The sequence below is a fragment of the Aspergillus welwitschiae genome, assembly GCF_003344945.1.
Source record: "Aspergillus welwitschiae strain CBS 139.54b unplaced genomic scaffold BDQ94scaffold_2, whole genome shotgun sequence".
Taxonomy (NCBI): domain Eukaryota; kingdom Fungi; phylum Ascomycota; class Eurotiomycetes; order Eurotiales; family Aspergillaceae; genus Aspergillus; species Aspergillus welwitschiae.
The window spans coordinates 1,790,732-1,811,586 of record NW_020798696.1 but is presented as its reverse complement, the minus strand read 5'-3'; the positions used below and the strand labels follow the sequence as shown (position 1 = coordinate 1,811,586).

The 20,855-nt window shown below is 48.0% G+C and overlaps 7 protein-coding genes across 7 annotated transcripts; 6 read left to right on the top strand and 1 right to left on the bottom strand.

Annotated features, from left to right (window-relative positions):
* Nucleotides 1–439: 439 nt before the first annotated feature.
* BDQ94DRAFT_134959 (uncharacterized protein) lies at nt 440–1,113 on the top strand. The gene is made up of 4 exons (XM_026764571.1): nt 440–469; nt 537–598; nt 649–834; nt 898–1,113. The coding sequence occupies exons 3-4, from the start codon at nt 706–708 to the stop codon at nt 1,060–1,062; spliced, it is 294 nt and encodes a 97-aa protein (XP_026631965.1). The 5' UTR covers nt 440–469; nt 537–598; nt 649–705; the 3' UTR covers nt 1,063–1,113.
* Nucleotides 1,114–1,453: 340 nt separating this feature from the next.
* Nucleotides 1,454–1,800, top strand: BDQ94DRAFT_134958 (uncharacterized protein). The gene has a single exon (XM_026764570.1). The coding sequence runs from the start codon at nt 1,594–1,596 to the stop codon at nt 1,792–1,794; it is 201 nt and encodes a 66-aa protein (XP_026631964.1). The 5' UTR covers nt 1,454–1,593; the 3' UTR covers nt 1,795–1,800.
* Nucleotides 1,801–2,863: 1,063 nt separating this feature from the next.
* BDQ94DRAFT_49820 (C2H2-type zinc finger protein) lies at nt 2,864–4,181 on the bottom strand. The gene is made up of 2 exons (XM_026775914.1): nt 4,068–4,181; nt 2,864–3,880 (listed from the first exon to the last, which is right to left on the bottom strand). The coding sequence occupies exon 2, from the start codon at nt 3,852–3,854 to the stop codon at nt 3,009–3,011; it is 846 nt and encodes a 281-aa protein (XP_026631963.1). The 5' UTR covers nt 3,855–3,880; nt 4,068–4,181; the 3' UTR covers nt 2,864–3,008.
* Nucleotides 4,182–10,580: 6,399 nt separating this feature from the next.
* Nucleotides 10,581–11,043, top strand: BDQ94DRAFT_134954 (uncharacterized protein; the record flags this gene model as incomplete). The annotated part of the gene is made up of 1 exon (XM_026764569.1): nt 10,581–11,043. A coding segment is annotated over exon 1 (208 nt), but the record flags the coding sequence as incomplete, so codon positions are not given.
* A 5,026-nt stretch (nt 11,044–16,069) lies between these two features.
* BDQ94DRAFT_166011 (uncharacterized protein) lies at nt 16,070–16,690 on the top strand (the record flags this gene model as incomplete). Its single annotated transcript, XM_026770448.1, has 2 exons — nt 16,070–16,207; nt 16,265–16,690. The coding sequence occupies 2 exons, from the start codon at nt 16,070–16,072 to the stop codon at nt 16,688–16,690; spliced, it is 564 nt and encodes a 187-aa protein (XP_026631961.1).
* Nucleotides 16,691–17,035: 345 nt separating this feature from the next.
* BDQ94DRAFT_134952 (aldo/keto reductase family protein) lies at nt 17,036–18,953 on the top strand. Its single transcript, XM_026764568.1, has 3 exons — nt 17,036–17,398; nt 17,470–17,902; nt 17,986–18,953. Exons 1-3 carry the CDS (start codon nt 17,347–17,349, stop codon nt 18,464–18,466), a joined length of 966 nt encoding a protein of 321 aa, XP_026631960.1. The 5' UTR covers nt 17,036–17,346; the 3' UTR covers nt 18,467–18,953.
* A 148-nt stretch (nt 18,954–19,101) lies between these two features.
* BDQ94DRAFT_49772 (C2H2-type zinc finger protein) lies at nt 19,102–20,621 on the top strand. Its single transcript, XM_026775913.1, has 2 exons — nt 19,102–19,747; nt 19,837–20,621. Exons 1-2 carry the CDS (start codon nt 19,216–19,218, stop codon nt 20,445–20,447), a joined length of 1,143 nt encoding a protein of 380 aa, XP_026631959.1. The 5' UTR covers nt 19,102–19,215; the 3' UTR covers nt 20,448–20,621.
* The last annotated feature ends 234 nt before the right edge of the window (nt 20,622–20,855 follow it).

The following is a 20,855-nucleotide window of genomic DNA, read 5'->3' as shown; positions in this document are numbered from 1 at the left end:
TCAGTTTAAGTTCTAAAATGGCATGGAATCTCGTGGACACATATATATAAGGACGGTCGTGTGTCAATGGGAAGTTGATTATATTGTTCATACCTGGAAACACAGTGATCTGTACTACACAAGATGAACATCAGATTGCCTGCAAACAAATTTGATCCAATCCGCAATAGATCCAGAAATATGACAAGGCTGAAATATATGATCATCTGACACGATCATCGTCACCTGACCGGGGTGTTGATAACAGTTACCCCAACCATATGCATGTCCGCATGTCCGTGACAGACAATCTCTCAATAATATACCATACTCAAGTCACCATAAATGGGTGACTTATGCTGTGACGTCCCTGAGGCCAGGCATCCACAGGGATGGCAGACACTGAAGCTTATATTACGCTGAATCGCCAGAAAAATGTCGAGGAGTATCTGGCATCAGAAAAAAAAAAAAAAAAAAAAAAAAAAAAAGAACAAAAAAAAAAAAAAAAAAAAACATACCCTTTCGGGCGATTTATTAAAACTCGCAGTTCAACTTACGAAAAAAAAAAAAAAAAAAAAAAAAAAAAAATCAAGCCACGTAAAGAAAACAACCCTGCTTGGTAACAGTTAAACACAGACATGTGTAAGACTACACTGACACAATATACAGGTAGCAATGAGTCTGGAAGATTGACTACAATAGCCCAGATGCGCATCATTTACTCTGATGTCATTGGCAAGTGATGAGCGTCTCCAGACATGGACACTCATATTGAGAAGTCTAACTACTGCTTGGCAGTATTTGCTAGAGAGCATTGCGAGAGACAACGTTGTTTTCGATACGGGGCCTGCAAAGGTTAGCTATTAATACAAACTTCTGATAGTAACAATTCATTAGTCTTACTGAAAAGGCTTCTAGTCATCCGCAAATCTGATTGCCAGATTGGAAATACACAGCCTCTTCAATGCATCACCAGATACAGCTACTGTCCATCAATCTTTGAAGAACCTTTGGGAAGATCCGCGTGTTCAAGCGGCTGTTACACCTAATACTGAAATTCCTAACAAAGACCAGTTTGTTTAGTGAGTCATTGAGACCGATTGATATATTATGTAGCGATACTAAAGATTCCACTACCATCAGCTTCTGTAACTCCCTCGACAGACTAGCCATGCATGAATGACTTCCTACCAACCAGGACCTCCTCCAGACACAGCCCACAAGGGCAATGTCAACAGAACTCTCTGAATCCTTCTTCATTGTAGGTCCAATAACATGGACAGTAATCCAGCTGAGCGGACAACGTAGCGAAAGAAGAAAATGGATACAGTCTCTAGAACAAGTTCATTATGTGATATCTGTAGTAGCGCTTTCCAATTCCCATGATTATTTGATCGAAAACCAAGACGCTGTATGAGTACCACATACATACTATCTCACAAGCTACATAATGCTTCTTGCTGATAAGTACCCTCTAGAACAGTGCCCACGAAGACATGCTACTATTCGACTCAACCATCAACAATCCATGGTTCTCGCAGAAGCCTATCATTCTTTTTCTTATATAAAATTGATATATTCGAGAGAAAGCTGCCTATATCACCGCTTTCATCAATGCACTTCACTGATTATGATAGTTCGGGTACAGACTTGACCGCTGCTGCGAGCTTCTTCGATCAGCGGTACCGGAGATTTAACAGGACGCCGGGGCGTCGGATTTATACGGAGGATACATATGCCACGGATACAACGTCAATGCGGGCGACGTTGGAGTTTGCTCATGATATTATGCTTCAAGAGGGCCTCAGCGATTAGGGTGACTGCTTGCAGTAGTGAGTGTGTATGTCAGGAGATCAGTGGCTTTCTCGCCGAATGGCCAGAAGATGATCGTGTCCCGTTCTCATGATCCCACCACTGATACCTGAAATATCTATAAAACCCTAATATTCATTTTTCACTTTTTGAATGTATCTAAAAACTTTGATTACATTTGTTTGTACCAGATAGCCATCCAGGTGAAGCATAGGAGTTGTAGTTAATAGCCACTGTAGATGACGTAACGCGATACCAAGGATAATAGTTACACTTGATTGTTTGTGTATGGGATATCTTGCTTGTAGATCCTAGATATTTGTTGACAGGGTTGAGTACATAGTTGACTGGTCGATATTGCACATTGTAGATGAACGATGATTTATTCAAAATTACATACACGCGCTTCCTGGTCTATAGTTCAGCGGGGCCCTCTCCATTCATGGCACCGATATTCTCATCTAAAACGAGAGAAAACAGTTCTATCAACCGACAGAAAGACATACAAAGTCATACTGGATATAAAGTAGTGAAGATTTCTCATCTTGATCATATTGATCTGGGATTATCCCGAAGGACAGGTACTAATGCCTGTCCATCACATCCCACACACTCTCATACTAGCTTCTAATGTACATTTCAAAAGTCAAGTTCGGCCGTCGCTCCCAAGATGATAGGATCAGTAACAAAAGGTATTCGTGGCATACAAAAAGAAAAAAACACATCACACAGACTAACCAAGCACACATACACGCTGACAAGACATATGACAAATGCAATGGGGGAATCCAGTCCAGCTATGGGACAACAACAACCAAAAAAGCAGAATGCAGACCCGGACGTAAAAAAACAAAGCAGAGGAAATAAGAAGGAACAATCCCCTTCTGAGAAGCCGGTTACAGCTTTCACTACCCGGTTCCCATTTTGAGGAAAACCGTTCTGTGCCGCATCTGACCGTCGATTCTTCTGACGGCAGACTGAAGGAAACAACCAGTGACACCAAAAGAGTGCCGCTCAGCAGCCACTCTTTGCGCCGATTGAGGGCGCTTATTTTTTGAGTTCCTGTATAACGCCGTTGCTCCGATGGGACACGCTTTGTCCCGCCATTGGGAAAAGATGAAGAGTAGAAATAGAGATGTCCAGAGAATGGAAATAAGTAAACATCAACCCGTGGTAATCTTTTGTGTTCATGTTCCGTTCACGTCTTGGCTCACTTGTCATACTCGTGAGGACATCGGCTCATACGCCCGACTTGTGGAGATCGGGTTCAGGGTTGAACCACTATCATACGAGGGCCCGTCCATCTGTGTCCCGCTGACGGAGCGCCGGTGGTCATACGCCGATGTGTTGCTCCTCCGGGTCGACCAGCTACTGCTGCCATCGCTATCCCGATCCGTCGTCATGGCCGTAGGCATATCCTCGGAATGGGTGCGGTGCGTGCGAATGTGCTGCTTCATGTTGTCTTTCCGGGTGAATGCCTTGTTGCAGATGGGGCAGTGGACGCTCTTCTCCCCCGTGTGCTTCTTTCCGTGGCGGGCGGCGTGGCCGGATGTCGTAAACGTCGCAGAGCAGCCGTGGCTGGCAGCAAAAGGACAAGGGTACTTGTTCTTCCGGACTCCGGATTTGGCAGCCATAGATTCCTTGTTACTGCCGACAGAAGGCTGGGGCGATGGAGGCTCAGTAACAGAGCTGCCGCTGATGCGCTTTTCAGAGAGCGGGCGATAGGCATTCGTATCCTGGCGGCCAAGGTGATAGTGGGATCGAACACTGGTGCTGCTCATGTAGTCGTAGGAGCAGTCCGAGGAGCCGGGAGAGGTGGGCTGCACGGGTTCGGGCACGGGGTCGAATGGGAGCCGTGCCAAGCCAGGTGATACTGAGGGAGAATTCACATAGGCATGATGGTAGCGGAATTCTGGAGCCGGGATCGACTGTTGGGGTGCGTAGTGGTAAGGATATGGCGAAGTGGCTTGATTTTTAGATAGCCCGGGGGCTGAGCGGACTGTGAAGGCCGGGTTGTCGTCGTTGTTCAAGATCGACACAAAACTTGCTTTGCAGCTCGCCATCTTGACACTGAGATGATGCTAATCTGCTGGGAATATCGTTAGTCTTGTTTCCTCTGCCGAGTGTAACTCCGCACGATGCTGCCCTTCCCCTCACTGAGGCGGAATGAGAAACCAGGCGAAAGAACGCAAGCATCTGCAGCCCCATCGACAAGGCGGAAAGGTAGGGAGGAAAAGGAGCAAGAAAGAAAAATCAAAGGAGATTAAAGTACTCACCAAGGATCTTCGAGAATGTTTGCCTGTTCACTTTCGTGTAACACTCCGCTAGACCTAAAAACCGGCTTCCGGATAGACGGGATTTGGCAAGGACTCGACAGAAAACTCCAGGAGTCACCAGTCTGACTTCCCTGTAAAGGTGGAGGAAAGTATTCAACAAGTTCCCCCGTCGATCTGATCAAGAAGATCCGATGATCCGACTTTCAACCCACTGAGAGGCCGTCGAGGTGGGACCCGCAGACGAAGCGAATTAAATGACAATTGCAAACTGGCCCAGTGATATTGCAGGGACCAGCAAAAAGCAAGTAAATTCTTCTTTCTTTTTTCCGTCTTTCAATTCTTGGCTATTGAACCAAATAAGATGCCAAATAGCAATCTTCCACAAAAGTATCGAGTTGGAAGATGAGACACAAATCCAATGAAGAATGAGGTTGAGTGATGGTTGCGAGAGGATGGTGGATGAGAAGAGACAAGAGGTCGGATGGGGGAGGATGATCGGGGAAGAGAGTAGTAGATAAGTAGGTAGATAATAGATAGGGTAGATCGGGGATCGGAGGAGAGCAGTGCAAGTATGACAGCAGGGACCCGAACGACAGACCAAGCTTTTGAGGCTAGAAGCGAGGGAGGGGGGTGTGGGTGAGAATGAAGAAAAGGAATGGAAGGATTGGGATCGGATGGCAAATAGGATTTGACTGGAAGATATTAAGAAGTCAAAAAAAGGAGGGAATTGGAAGAGTTAAAAAAAAATAAAAAAGAGACAGTCGAATGGGAAGGGCAAAGCAGGAATATTAAAAAGCGACAGGAGAGGCAAAGGTGACGAACAAGCCCGTACGTTGCCAGTCCCGGCGGACTAAGAAAGAAGCATCTTGAAACCCGTCCAGGGTCCCTCCCGAAGCTCTGGCCATCTGGAAAGTCAGTTGAGTTAGTTCGCTAGTGGGTAAGTTCACCGTGGACTGGGAGGGCGAGTCCACGACGCTAGTTCGCCGAAGTGGAGCTGAAAATAGGCATCATCATTCATGGTATTATTGTGTTCTCTGGCCGAGTATCAGGTTCGTTCGTTCGAGGGCCACAGAAAGACTAAAAAGGCTGCCAGCCCGAGGGCTTCACACTGGACCAGCAACGCAAGACCCTAACCTGACCGGAAGGAACCACAGGGTCTATGCCAATAACACCTATCTCCGGTCATCACTTACTGAGTATATTACTTACCTACATCTTACATATCTCAGTGGTAATTCTTCATCCATCACTACTGTAGATGATAATCACTCTCAATGACAGACATCCTCTATGCTAGTGTTAAATTCTTTCCCACTCCCCCTTCCCTTCCTCATCTTCCACACTTATAATCATCGCCACAAAGAAAAAAGAAAAGCCTTCAACCGAGCAGATCAGATCAGACCAGGAGTAAAGCCGAAGTACATCCTTCATTTGGCACTAGCGGCCTCCTGCCCTTAGTCAGGCTGGAACCCCGTACCAAAGGTTCCTCAGGCTCGCTCGGCCGTCTCGTAGAACCAGAACCACGAGTAGCCACGCGGATCACTGGCTTCGCCCTGTCATTGTAATTTTGAATTACCCTTTTTTCGTTTATTTTTTATTTTTTTTTTAAAATTTTTTCCTTTTTTGCATAATAAATCCGAATGGCAATTTTTTCTACTTTCTTCACATCAACAAAGGGAACTTGACGACTCCATTAGGGGCCCCAATGGCCCCTCTCTGCCCTTTTCCACCGGTCATCATTCTAACCGACTAGATCCCTGACTGGTACGTGTCCCTGTCGTCAGCTGGATGGGCGGAGAGAGAGGAAAAAAGGATAGATAAAATGAGCCGTTGTTGGTAGTGTATCGGGGTTGAAATAAATGGTGTTTTATTATATTATATCTCGATTAAATAAGAAAAAGAAAACCACCCGCGATATTAATCAGAAACCCCAAAAAGCAAATAGTAAAATGAAAATAATAAATAAAATGAAAAAAACTACAGGGAAGAATCAATTTGACTAATCGGAAGTAGTCTGGTCCGGTCGCTGGAGGGCCAAGTCCCTTAGACTGGGGGGTTTGTTGCCTCTCCCCACCAATGAAAAGGGCCAGAACCATCCCCGACTCCGTATTATCCTTCCATTCCTGACGCTAAGCAAAGATGCATACATAGACTTTCCAGGGTTCCCGAACAAACAGTAAGTAGGCTGGCTACTCAATAACACCTGCTGAAGTTCCTGCGCCGTGTCAGGATTACTCGATAATATGACATACATGTCGTAATTTTCTATCTCAGTCCAGCTACAATGACATGACTCTTTTGAAAGTCAATGCATTATCGGGATTGAAACGCTGTTGACTATCTCAACGGTTGACGCATTATTCCTCGCAGAGACCCATCTAGTATACTCAACTATCAATAGAACTATCAACTATTCCCCGACAAGGGGGGGGGGGAAGAAAAATTACTGCCTCCTGTACCTGAACACCGTGGACTAGGATAGAACAGATCAAGCAGTGCCGCGCGCCAGGACGCCTCGCTCGTGCGGTGCGGCCATGCGAAAAACGATGGCGATCCCTGCCGGGAAAGGTAAAGTGGCCCCTGGCCGCATCCCCAGAAGAGGCTTACGGACAAGCTTTTAGCCACGGTGTGATGGATTCCATGGACGGGGGACTGAACTCAGCCATGATTGGGCCTATGGGAGGGTGTGTGTGGTTATTTTCCTGACGCTAGTAGTACTTACGTTACCGACATGGGATGCCAGTGAGGAGAATGAGGGGCGGCAACTCATTTTCCTTTTTTTTTTTTTTTCCCTTGTCTCTACTCATGATTTTCCCCTGGTCGAAGATGGATCGGATCGGAACCGTTGGAGAAGCGCTTCGCATATGCTATACACCATGTAAGATTTGTTCTCTAAGTGGCAATGCGAAATACGAGTCCCTTCTTTTTGCCTCAGATCATACCCCGTTTCGGGTATTTTTGTCCGACTGTATTCGGCCGTAAGTTAGAGAGGTGCTTCGTGCGACTCGGACTTGTGACAACCAGGGGCTGCGTGTGAGAGGTGTCGGAGGTAAGCTACAAAGGAGGTATGTATTGGACTGTGGGGTGAGAAGAAAGGGCCGAGGGGTCCGGTTTATGGTATGTTTTTTTCCACCCTTTAGCCTATGCTCTTTTTCAGTCGGGGAGTGATGTGCGACGCGTATCAACTGGTCCGTCCCTTTTTTTCATTTTACTAGTACCTTGTACTAAGCTTTCAGCATCTTTTTTGAGGAGTGGTTAGATTCACGAGCATCCACATTCCACCCGCCAAACGACTCAACCCGACGTTCTGGAAAACACAATAGCATAGTCCCACTTGGACCCGACCCGAAATAGCTTCGATTCCAATAGCACAGAAAATGAGGAGGGGCACAGGTCAACCAATCCTCCCTCCGGGGGCTTGCCAATAATAGGAAACTAGCAGCGACAGACACGATAAAATTATCCTTCATCACAAACGCCTGGCTGTTGCAGGTTTTGTCTATGAATAGATTGGAGCAGTTACATGGAAGTGCAGTTGCCAGTGGCTCATCATCATCATCATCATCATCAATACGGTGTACAGTAAGCAGCATGATATCACCACCAACCACCATGACTTCATATCACCCAACAAACCCGAATCCTGCTCCCATTAATTCCAATAGACATTGAAAATTACTCCTGAACCAGGGGGCAAAAAGAGGGCGGCACACGGGGGATAAAAATTTACCAATCATGATGGCGATACTAGAATCAATAATAATCAAAATCGAGATCAAATCAATAATCAGAACAGGCACCTGGATATCTATCCTCCCCTTCCGGACCCCTCCCCCATCTCAGACGATCCATAACGCTAAGCAAAAGTGCAAAAGTCTTAGCTTTGCGTATCTATCTCTGATCCGTCAATCAATCGTTTCCATGAACCCACCTCTCACTCACTCACACATGACCCCCTTCAAGAGGGAGTTCCACTCCCAAATCCAGCCTCTCTGCATACGTGGACAACTACGCCCGCTCCCCTCCAACACAAATCCGATTGGTTTATTTCTATCTGGGTGGCTTTTTCTTTTCCCTTTTCCTTTCTTGGATTTTTTTTTCTTTCTTTCTTTTGACCCTTCTGACCTCGCTTGGCAGTATCCTCCGACAAGACGTTTGACCCATTCGTAAGTACGTACTGCAAAGCTTGGCGAGACCCTGAATTCTCATCCATCAATCCTTGACAGTGTTTACGTACTGGCTGGGGGGATTGATTGATTTACTTCCATTATCTAATTGCTTGCTTATTGTCCTAACAGTTCATAAGCAGTTACTTACCTACAAGTACTCCATATGAATAATGAACTCAAAATGAAGTAACTTAATATCAGATTTCTCCATCTAACTACCAATTAGTACTAGTCTCCATCTCTCCTCACCAGGCAGAACAAAAAACAAAATGAGGCACAGCAACAATAACAAGTAGTCTACTCCGTAAATAAGTACTTACGTAGTGGAACTCCGAACCGCAATTATGATCCATCATCCTACGCGTCAAGTTGTCACAGGAATAACGTCAAGCCAGCAACAACAACAACAGCAAAAAAAGAAAAGAAAAGAAAAGAAAAAAGACGAAAAGAGCAAAGCCCGATTCCAAGCGGTTGACGTGCCGAGGGGGGAAGCGGGGAGGGGCTGTGGAAGAGCTGATGGGCCCTTCTTTTACTCTTTCCCACCCTGCATCATCGGAGATGATCGCTATTGGTCAGATAGAGGGAGGGAAATGTTGATGCCTACAATGGGTGCTTGGAAGCTTGCGCATCATGCTTGTTTGGCTTGTGGAGGGAGATCGGAGGTCGGGGGTAATTGTGGGCTGTTAGGGCCGGTTGAGTGTACTGCCGTGTTGCAATGTTCGGGTGGGTTAGATACTTGCTCGATAGTTGGTTGGAAGGTTGGGAAGGGGAAAGGGAAAGGTAAGTGTATGAGGTAGATGTGATGTGTGGTTTGGGGGGGATCATGCTATTCTGTTGTTGTGAGCATTGTTGTAGTTGTTGTGTGGGTAGGTGGATTCTACTAAGGTACTGATGCTGCTCTGCTTCGGAGATGCACGCTGACAGCAGCCACAGCGACGGCGGCTTAATTATCCGAGAGATTCGGCTGGCATGTTGAAGGCAGTGCCAAGATTTGGGGATCACAGTTCACAGCCAGAGCTATGTCTAGTCGCGTGGACAAGTCTGCCAAGTTACGGAGTGAATGGGGGGTGATAATTGTGCAATCTTAATGCATCAGTCCGTTCCTCCGTAGGTACTCCGTCTTCCGTTATTCCGTCGGAGACAGGAGAAAGAGAGAGAGAGAGATAACACCGGATGTACTTATACGCAGCGAGATCAGCGCCATAGATAGTGAGCAGCCCAGCCAGGAACCATACTGCACGTACTGGATGGAGAAAGAAATGAGGCAGAGGACGTGGCTGGACTAACGCAGCGCTATACGAGTCCCTACAGGAACCCAAGACCATGGAAAATGTCGATGACAATAAAGCCACATCGAGTCAGAGAGTTCGGATTGGATATACGGTACGCCACGCTGGCTATTGGCATTGACTACCATCAACTAGTTACAGTAGTTATCTAGGCACCGTACAGGAATCCATTGATTTTGGAGATCAGGGTCGCGCGGCCTATCTTCGAGCTCTACCAATGACCTACGAGATATGTGAACAACTAGTTACCAAAGTAGTAAACTTACGGGTGCCGATACGAGGCAGATCCAATGACTCAGCTGCCGAGCCAACCGAAGAAGCCCTCAAATCGATGGCAGATCATCTGGCAGATTACGGGACGCGTCTGGTTGACGACGTAGAATTGCTTTGTAAGCGGCTTCTCCACTAGCTAGATCAGGCTTGGCGAGGGTCCATCTTCAGGTGCTAGACAACTAGAGTACCTAGATATTCTCTGGTCCCCGATCGAGTACACGCCGTTGAAGGGGGAGGGAGAATACCAAGAAGCGAGCATACGTATGCAGTGGCATAATAGTGGTGGCTTCGTCAGTCGTCTGTTACTAGACGTTAGTTACTTTTCAGTTAGTTAACCCCTCCTAGGAGGGTCACTAGGGCTGAATGGGATCCCAGGCTGCATTGCATTCATCCCAAGAATTGAAGAGTTGTGAAGATCTCTCTCAGCGTTGGTGCCACTGTCTGCGCCAGCCAGGGAACTACACTGTCAATGCACTGGACCCTCCTCTCCCCTCTCTTCTCTTTCCCCTCACGAGACGTAAACCACCCACTGTATGAAACGACCACTGTTTAGTCCTCCCTAGCAACAAGTCAACAACAAGCTATTCTTATCGCTCTCATGTTTCCAAGCCGAATCTAGCCCAGATCGTGGCATATCAACCCTCGGACGCCCTCCGTGAAGTAACTTTTATTTTCTTTTTCCTCAACATGGTAATTATTTATCCGCGGAGAAAACCAAAGAAAAGCAAAGCGAGAAAAAATAAACGAAAACGAAAAACTGAACACAAAATGGAGCAAGAACCCTTGTTTTTTTCCTCTCATGCCAAGTGTCAGTACCTTACTGTGGCTTGAGCCCTATGGACCCTTTCCCGGCTACACTAGACCCCCTTAGGTACTGCTCAGCGAAAGGTAGAACGACCGGTGCCAGAGACCAATGCAGGGATTTCTAGTAGCTTGGAAGAGGGGTTTTTTTTCCTTGTTGTTTTACTCGTATTTCAATCTCTGCTGTTTCTGGTATGATTTACGATGACTTCTCTTCCCTATTCTCCATATCTTTCTCGTTGGCTGTGTCTCGCTACTTCGGGCGAAGATAACGATCTAGAATCGGCGTTATGTCTAAGCATCTTCTTTGCTTATTTTCAAACTTTTTTTTTTTTTGCTCTCGTTTACTATGTATTTCCTGTCATCGGGGAAACGGAATTCCTTCTCACCGATCGAAATCGATCAGACATGAGCCCGGATATCCCGGCATTAAAATGATACGCCTTTTTATAATTAAATCACCACTTACATCGAAGTAGTTTAGTTTCGGAGGGCAAACATACGTAGGCAACTTAAGGCAGAAATGGACAGGCCAGGCCAGGACAATCAGGTGCGTGTGTGTGTGTGTGTGTGTGTGTGTGCGCCACTCTCACGCACTCGCACACAATCAGAGACATGGCTTGAATCTAAGATACGACGTATCTAAGAAAAGAAGAGACAGGGTCCTACTGCTAGCCTGGTAAGATAATAAGATAGCTAGCTAGCTATCTTTAGTAGATGTTTATTATAGGCAATGTCTCAGAGTTCGCTTCGGACCAGCTGTTCATTGAAGCGAGCTCTTACTTAAGACAAAGGAATTGAATTAAAAAGGTGGGATTGGAGTGAAACAGCGACTGCGGGAATCCCGGGTTGGAAGGGGAGGTGGTGGAGGGATCTTTCGGGGTTTCTGTGATAAGGGGGGTTCGGTCGGGTAGGGTCGGTCGCTTGATTGCTGTACAGCAGGTGCAAATTCGATAAGGAAAACAAAAAAAAACCCCCCTTTATTTTCTAGTACGATATTATAGAGAGAAAGAAAACACATATCTAGTTCGCTCGACTGAGGAATTGTCTGGTCCGTTCCAACAACTACCGAATGTTGGTACGGATCATCAATGCCGCTGAGTAACAGGACCAACACACGCACACAACTTCCTCGTTCAAAAACTCCAGCCAGCGAGAGACAAGAGCGAGCGCCTGACCCTTGCGATCTTCAGGGTCCGGAAAGAAAGTTCGGAACCGCAGCTGGGCAAGTGTCGGCGGACCAAGGTAGTACTGAGCCAGACTAAGCTCGCTACGGTAGTCGATATCCGAGGGGGAAGTGACCCATCCATCACATCCAAGGGACAGGAACCGAGAAATGGGAAATTTTAGAATGAGACAAGATTCACGAAGGGTGGATGGATGTGGATGTGGATGGGTGTGTGGGTTACGGTATTAAATACCATAACGGGTAATTTACCCTTTCCGAGGCAGTAAGATTACTCCGGACACGCATATACTTTCTTCCCTTTTTTTTCCTCTTTTCTCCTCTCAAGGCCCATTTAACTTCAAAGATTGATTGGAGAGAGAGACAGAGAGGGAGGGACAAAGGGTTGTTGTTGGTGAGTGAGTGGAGTGGGGCTGTTATCTAGTGGCCTTCTTAGCTACGCGCTAGTAAGGGTTGGGTTCATTCTGGTTTATCGTGCAGAAAGCAGGTGGAGTGGAAGGGGATTGATGGGATTGGTGTAAGGGTGGGAGAGTCAGAGTCAGTTAAGTGAGATATTGCTGGGATGTATTCAGTTACTGTCTGTCCAGAAAGCATAGTGTTATTATGATAGACTGTATCAAAGTGTAGTCTGAGCATAGAAGTGGTGACATGCAGGATCCAACTAACTCAAACTAACCCTAGCCGATATCGACTCCAATTGCCCATGCAAAAACGCCTTGTCTCCTCCGTCCAACAAAACAACTAAACTTAACTACTTTTCTATCTAAACAATCCACCTCGGAGGCATATCCACAGCCCACACTTCCCACCATTCACCTCACCACCACTACTAGCAACGCCAGCTGCGTAAGCAGAGACGTCACTCAGTGGGGTCCGAGATTTGACATGCCGCGCGTAGAATTAGATTAGTCCTCAGATACGCATGAATTAGCCGGAGACTAATCTGTTTGAGGTCTAATCGCTTTCCCCCTCTGTTCTAGACTGTCGCCTGGTGGCTTGTTGGCTGAAGGTCCGGTTCAGCTATGCTTTTCAGGGCTCAATTCGATGCCACTATCTTCAGGCTAGAGAGTCAGAGAAAGAGAGAAAGAGAGGGACAAAGGGTCAACACGAAGCAACTAGACAGACTAGATCACCTGGTGTTGACTGGAAACATACGTAAGCCACGCAAACTACGGGGTAAAAAGACCGGTTAGTTAGGGACCGATCAGGTGTCGAACCAAACACTAACTAACCAAGATACCCTGTTTTCCTTCATCGATTCTTATCTACATTGATGAGACGGTACACACACAATCCATGCTGCCCATCCCATGGTACCTGGTAACCCCAGAACGGCCACGATCGTACTGAGAATACAATTCATACCATGTATAACTCCGATCTCATTGTTTACTCCGCCCCGTAATCACGTTGATTCCGTGACCCTCCGTCTTGAATCATTTCCCTTGACACCTTAATACGTACTCCTAGGTGTATACGAATACTCCGGTGCCCAGTGGGGCCAGCCTAGCGTCGCCGAGCAATTGCTTAGGGCTCTCAACTACTAGACTAGTATAGATATGTAAAAGAACGAAGAAATTCAAGATGGAAGCGGGGATGCTCCTCCGTAGCTATTGGGGCGCACCTCATCTAAGGGTTCCCTCAACTTTTTATTTTATTTTATTTTTCATTTTTTTCGCCTCATTTGCGTCCTGAACCGTGGCATCGAAATTTTTCTGCCTGTTGCCCCTGCTAACTAGTGTGTCCTTCATCGGGGTTAACTCAAAATGAAGCGGTGCAAAGGCACACAACCCCCCGAAAATGTCTACGTAGCGTCTTCTCATCCATTCATTCATCCCGTCAGAGATGTCGTGATGAGGGAGTTTTGACATAAACGAAGGGGGAGGAGCAGCCGACGTTTCGGAATTCCCTTCCCCCCTTGGCTTTCCTATTGACCTGACTACGTATGTGTGTACGCACCTCCATTATAGACGGGTTATTCCACGCATAATCCCACAAGGCCCAGCACTTTCTTCGTCGTGGACGGAGTTACCTTCTGCGTTGAGTGATCTCGATCAGCGCCCTGTAAGTGTGGAGGTCTCGTGCGTCGCCCATGCTGCTGCCGCAGGCCTTACGCAGCCAACACCGGAGGAGTTACTCCAACATATCAAGGCTAACTAAACACAGCGGCGCAGCCTGCAGAGAAGATCATTCCTTCTCGGTCGTAGTGGACGAGTAATGCCGCTGGACATATGCGTGACAGGATCAGACTGCCGTCTAGCAAAGTATAACGGGCGCCACCCCTCGGCGAGTCAGGCTTGTAGGCTAGTAAGCAGCCACGGGGCAGGACCCTTGAATTGGGTGCCTTGGGGCGGCTACTGCTGCTACTGCTGCTTGAGACTGATCACGTATGCCGAAATGAAGGCGCTTTGCATGAGCGTTGGTTGGTTCATGTGGTCAAGGGGATACGTTTGCAGGTGGGAAATGGGCTGATTGTATTCGTACTATGGCTCTTGGCTCGCTTGGCCTCTTGCAGCAGGTCCCAGGCAGGGTCTGCGTTCTGGTCTGCTGGGTGTTGGACCCTGTGTTTGTGGCCTTGTCGTTTGATACGACTGGAATACCTATCCGGGATTGAAGAAGACATATGCTTGTTCACTAACTGCTTGCATGGTGCTGAACAATGTTGTCCCATTATTAGGTAGAGAACTCAGGCCAACGACGACGCACTTACGTGTCTCTCCGAATTGAAGGATGACGTTGACTGCCCAATCAACGCACCTTGGTAGGCGCTCAGCCAGCCCAAATCAGGCGAAGATAACATGTATATGCCTGGGGCTTTGACAAACTGCATGTTTCACCTATTGTCAGACACAACCATAAACTTGCAGTATCGAGTCTGGTTACTTGTTAGTTGACTTAGCTGACACTCAGTTACTGTTATGTGCCGATGACAGCTGACGTTTGCCCTTAGAGGCCTTATCATAGTGAGACATTACGAGCGACTTGCTGGGTTCTCACCAGTTACTCCATCTCGACATCGCCCCAGCACCACCCTCAGCTTACCCCTCCATCGCATCAAGACCAATGAACGAGCGTTGTAATTCGTCCCCCTGTTGCTAGTTCAGTCATTGAAGATACAATATATCGATACTGTTCGAAGTTAAGCCTTGAGGCACAGCTGACTCGGGCCCGGCACTGTGTCCTCGGTAGAAACACATTGAATCATTTGTTCCCTCCTCGAGAGGGACTTTGTGCTTATGTGGCGACCAGATCTTGCAGGCGCAGAGTTATGACAACCTCGTGAGCCCTTAGTACAGGGAGACTCGTACTAGTGCTGAGGTAGTTGACCTGGTTACGCTTCCAGCGAACAATGAAGCTATCCGCGCGGAGGGGGATAAATCATACTGGACAGGCACAGATGTGCGACACAGATATCATGTCAAGATCAGGCCCAATGCTCTGAGCTGGATAGTGACAACTCCGTTTTCGGGGCAATGCCACCCGAGAGACTGCTGCAGAAGTAGATAATACATTGTTGTCGAGTGTTTGGCATCTTATCCGTAAGTCTACTATAGACGCGACGCGTGCACATTGCAGACTTAGAGTGGCCGGGATGAACGTTCCGCTAACACCTCCCAGCCAGTAGGTACGGTGCTCGAGAGACATTATACATTCCCCAGAATTCAATTTCAGTTGTCCTGTGATGATCTCATATCGATATGTGGCGAGCCTATCCCTGTCAGGCAAGCAACCGGGCTGGAATGCTCAAGGCCCCTGGAATGCGAGACGGTCCACCCCTACCATTTAGGGCCTATGCTACTGTCTCAATTGATCAGGCCTGGATAACTGAATAAAACAATGGCAACTTTGCTCTTCTTCAATGGGAGTATCGCGAAGATGAGCTTTGGACTAGTTGGTGTTTCCGTGCGATAGCGATGGTGGCATCAACTTAGCCTAAGGACACTGCCTCCTAGTAGCAACCAATCTTCCAGAATCTGAGAAGTGAGTGGCGTGCAAAAGCCTGTTAATGGCTGGACCTTATCTTGAGACGCGATCTTGCAAAACGCGTGGTATTCCCCCCGCGACATCTATCCAGCCCTTCCATTCCGCACGACGGCGAAGTCTCATCGCACAGGGGTCCGGGGCAACGAGGAGAAGTATATCTAGGCTCGATAATCTCTTCAAACTCTCAAATCCTATTTCACCTGAAACCTACTCCTTGAAGCACTTCACCAGTCTCCATTACCCTTTCAAACTTGACCTCTTCATTCCAAACAACACGTCGCACGGTCATTTTACAGCATCATGCACTCCAAGACGCCATCAGTGACCTGCATGGTCCTCACATTCCTTACCTTCTCTTCTCTCGCCCTCGCATATCCTGTACCTACATCGAACAAGCACAATGTATCGAGAGCGGTGAGTTCGAGATCTCCTGACCCGGTAAGTATTTTGTCTGTGTACTCACACCCTCCATATTAGCTGACTCTCTCGCCGCAGCGAATGATCCCTCAGGCCGCTACTCCCGACGACGAGAACAGCGATCTCATCGACACTCTCTTTGACTCTATTGGGCTCCACGACTTGACCAAACTCAATCACTGGAAGTCGGACAATGAGCCCGATGTCATCGATGACAGCAACAGCCCTACAAAGACCGTGACCTCCCAAAACAACGATGTCAATCAAGAGGATGACGATGAGACAGATAATGGGAAGGATACAAACAAGGATACCGATAAGGTTGCCGATGACTCGACCTCCAATGATAACAAGAAAGACTCTGACGACGGCAAGAGTAGTAAGGGTGGCAGGCTTCCAAACCCAGCAGCGGACCCTTCCGGATTCGTGAAGGCCTTGATGGAGAACATACAGGACGCCTTCAAGGATGCTGTGGACAGCAGTGACGAGCATACACTGCACTGAGCAACAAGAATATATACTCGTTCCCTAATTTGTCGCCATTTTCATGAAATTGTAAGGTTCGGTTGGCGAGTGGTTTGCTGTCTTGATGTTGTCCCGATGTCTCCTATACTCCTGTTTGTTTGAAAAGTATTCAGCGGCGTGTCACGATTGACGAAGTCCAATGGCAAGGAAGCTATATGATGAGTTAGTACCTGAAGTAGAAATTGACTTGGTGATCCCAGAGTCTCTCGGTCTCCGTCCATCTATTTGATTCTACGCTCTCGTGGTTTTAACTTTCGTCCGTCGGTCTACGACCTTAACTCCAGCTAAATCCGGGAGGACCCCCTCGGCCTCCATAGCTAATACCGCGGCAGATCCACAGAACTCATCGAATCTAATTGTACTCACAGTCAATCAGCGGGTCTTGCACCCCTTTGTGAGTCAAGGGCGGTGATCCAGGCCAATGTCCGAGGAAATCCGAATACTGATGTTGAGGTGGGGGAAGCAGAGATAAAAGCCCCTCATCGACCCTCTGCATTGCGGCTGCAAACCGAACCAAACTTTCAAGCTCAGCTCAGCTCTTCAACACCATCATATTGTGGTCTCAAGAGCTATACACATCTAAACCTCGAATCGAACACCACAAAATACTCAATCGCTACAACATACACAGCAAAATGCCTTCCCTCAACGGACGTGAAATCGGCCCTACCGGCTACGGAACCATGAGTATGTGGACACGATCAACCCCGCAGCCACCATATTCTGCAGCAGCTGACGATAACGATGTCAAATCAAAGGAATGACCTGGGTCCCTCAGCCTCCCTCTCTCGAGCAATGCTTCGAAACCCTGAACACCACTCTCAAGCTAGGAGCCAACTTCTGGAACGCCGGCGAGCTCTACGGCACGCCCGATTACAACTCCTGCCACCTCCTGAACAAGTACTTCACCAAGTACCCCGAGAACGCCGAGAAGGTCGTCCTGAGCATCAAGGGTGGCTTGAAGCGTGGAGAGCTTACCCCCGATAGCTCCGAGGCCAACATCCGCCGGAGTGTGGAGGAGTGTCTGCGCGTGCTGGACGGAAAGAAGAAGATCGATATCTTCGAGTGCGCTAGACAGGATCCCAACGTGCCGGTGGAGCAGCAAGTGAGCACTCTGGCACAATATGTCAAGGAGGGCAAGATTGGAGGTATTGGTCTGAGTGAAGTCGATGCAGAGACTATTCGCAGAGCGTACGTTGCTACACACCACACATTCATTCTCTTGTAGAAGCTGGTTACACGAAAAAAGAATGGCAGCTGACGAGATCACGCAGTCACAAGGTCCACCCGATCGCAGCGGTAGAGGTTGAATTATCCCTCTTTGATACCACGATCCTCAACAATGACGTCGCTAAGGTTTGCGCTGAGCTCAACATCCCCGTTGTGGCTTACTCGCCTTTGGGCCGGGGCGTGTTGGCGGGTGCTTTCACCAGTCTGTCTGAGATCCCTGAGGGTGATTTCCGTAGAACGCTACCCAAGTTCCAGGAGGATGCCATGAAGGAGAATATCAAGCTGGTCAACGAGGTCAAGGACCTGGCGACGCGGAAGGGCGTGGCTCCTGTCCAGATCGCCCTGGCTTGGATCCTCACGCTGAGCGGCAAGCCGGGAATGCCCACCATTATCCCCATTCCTGGTGGTACGACGGTTGACAAGGTTACTCAGAACCTGGAGGGAGTCCCTCGCCTTAGTGATGCTGAGATGGACGAGCTTAAGGGTATTCTGGACCGGATTCAGGTGATCGGAGCTCGCTACTAAGCTACGGTTGTATGGTATTCACACGGCGTATATTTGGTAGTTTGTTGATACTGAAAATGATATCATTGCTATATATATGGTATAGTATAGGAGAGATAGTATGATCCTGAATAAGCCAGAACTGTCAGCTTGTGTTGACAAGGCAAAAGTGGAAAGCTTCATGGACACAATCAAAACAGACGAAGGGTCAGATCAAGTGTAGAAGAGTCAACATGCAATCTCACAAAAAGGAGGAGATTGTCAGGATTGCAGAATTCTTGATTAATTCATCATGGAAGTTGCGGCAGATTCAAAACACAATAAAGTGGTAGGAAATTGGCGGCAACTTACCCTGCTCAACACTGTGTGGGCAGGATCTGTTGAACAGATCACGAAAACAAGGAACAATTAGCTAAAAAGTAGCTTAAGTAACCCCTGAGAGAGAACCGAGTCACATTAGATCTCAAGGTGAAGTCTCCAGTGTGCATTTTCCAGTCTCTAAGACCAGTTGGGTGTAAAAGAAGGGAAGAAAAGAAGAGGGAATTCGGACGCGAAGAAAATTGGCGGCGCAATAGCCTCATCACGTGCCGGGTGCTCAGCCCAGTGTATACTCCGGCGCCGGATATCGACTTCCAAACATCCTAAACCTGGGCTCACTCCTCCGGCCAGTGCCAGTAACACTCCTAAAGGCCCACAGCTGTCGCTCAATTCTCTCCGTCATTCACTCTCCAACTCTGCTGAAAGCGGGCCCCCCTCTCCTGTCAACCACCATGACGGAATCTCCGGGCTCCCCCCTCTCCTCCATTGCTTCCGACGACATGTCGGATCGCGACGACCTAAAGCAAGGCTTCTCCCCCTCGGGCTCCAACATGCCTCCCTCTAAGCGTCGTCGCACTGGTGTTGCTTCTTGGGATCGCAATACTCCCGTCTCGACCACTTTCCAAGATGACCTCCCTCCTCCTTCTCCCTCCACCTCCATCTCGTCCGATACCTCCGGCGACATTCCCAATTTTCCCAACACCCTCGCTCTCATCGGAGGCAGTCAGGATGATGACTACAGCGGCCAAGGCAACGATCAAGTCACCATCTGTCGCTGGGATGGATGCGACGCCGGTGACCTAGGCAACATGGACGGTCTCGTAAAGCACATACATGAAGAACATGTCGGGAGCCGACAGAAGAAATACTCCTGCGAATGGTCCGATTGCAGTCGAAAGGGCCAAACGCACGCAAGTGGCTACGCGCTGCGCGCACACATGAGAAGCCATACGCGAGAAAAGCCCTTCTATTGCGCTCTACCAGGTAAGTTTCCCCAGACCTTCCCCGTTATAAGTTCCTTTCTTGGTATCCCTTGGCAGCGTCTAACATTGTTCCTTGATATTTGCCTATAGAATGCGACCGCAGCTTCACTCGATCAGATGCCCTTGCCAAACACATGAGAACTGTCCATGAAACAGAGGCGCTTCGTCCCTCCGACCCCGTACCCAAACACCACAATGTCGCTGCTTCGGCGGCAGGAACGCCGACCGCGACTCCGTCTGGCAAGATCCAACGATTGAAGCTGAAGCTATCGTTTCCACCGAAGGACGATGCAGGAGATCATAGCGAAAGTGCCAATGAGGAGGGCGCAGGACTGGAGGACGATCTTCACGTACCTCCTGGTGGGTTGGAGAAGGAATTCGACACCTACGAGATGCTGCTCGAAGGCCCGCAACTGTATCGGTTGCTTCTGAGACAGATCCATTGGGCACAGCAGGATGGCGCGGAGCTACGCGACGCATGGGAAAAGATTCGCGTCAAGAGAAAGGAATCTTGGATGGAGAAGGAGGCGATCTTCGATGATCTGATGGAGGCCGAGGTACGATTGTTCAAGCTCCTTGATGAGAAATTCAGCGTGTCCAAGTCTGCGCCGGCAAATGGGACGGATAATCCGCCGCAGTCGGAGCAGCCAATGGAGGTGGATGTTGCACAAGACCAGGGGTCTGGATCTGTTCCTCCATGATGCGATTGTTGATCTTGAATGTGGTGGTCATTTAATATATCCTTCTTGATTTAATCACTCCTGCCTTTCCTATTGCTCTTTCCCCCTCTTTTCCCTTGTACTTTACCTTCTTGTTTTGGGGGCTTCTTTTTGGGATTTTCTTTCTTGGGGCTGCTGGTAATGACTTCGCTACGGAATTGGGCCACGTCACGTCTCTTGTGATAAAAAAACGTGTCACTACTACTCATATTCCATTCTTTTCCCCCTTATCATACACCTTTTCTCTCTATTGTTTACCACGTCACGGGACATGCAGGGACTTGATCAATTCCGGATTAGTTCAATTCGTTTCGCTTCGTTTCGCTTTCGTTATCGCAAAATATCCTGGTCTTTACTACTATTACTACCTGTCTGCTGTTTGTAACTTAC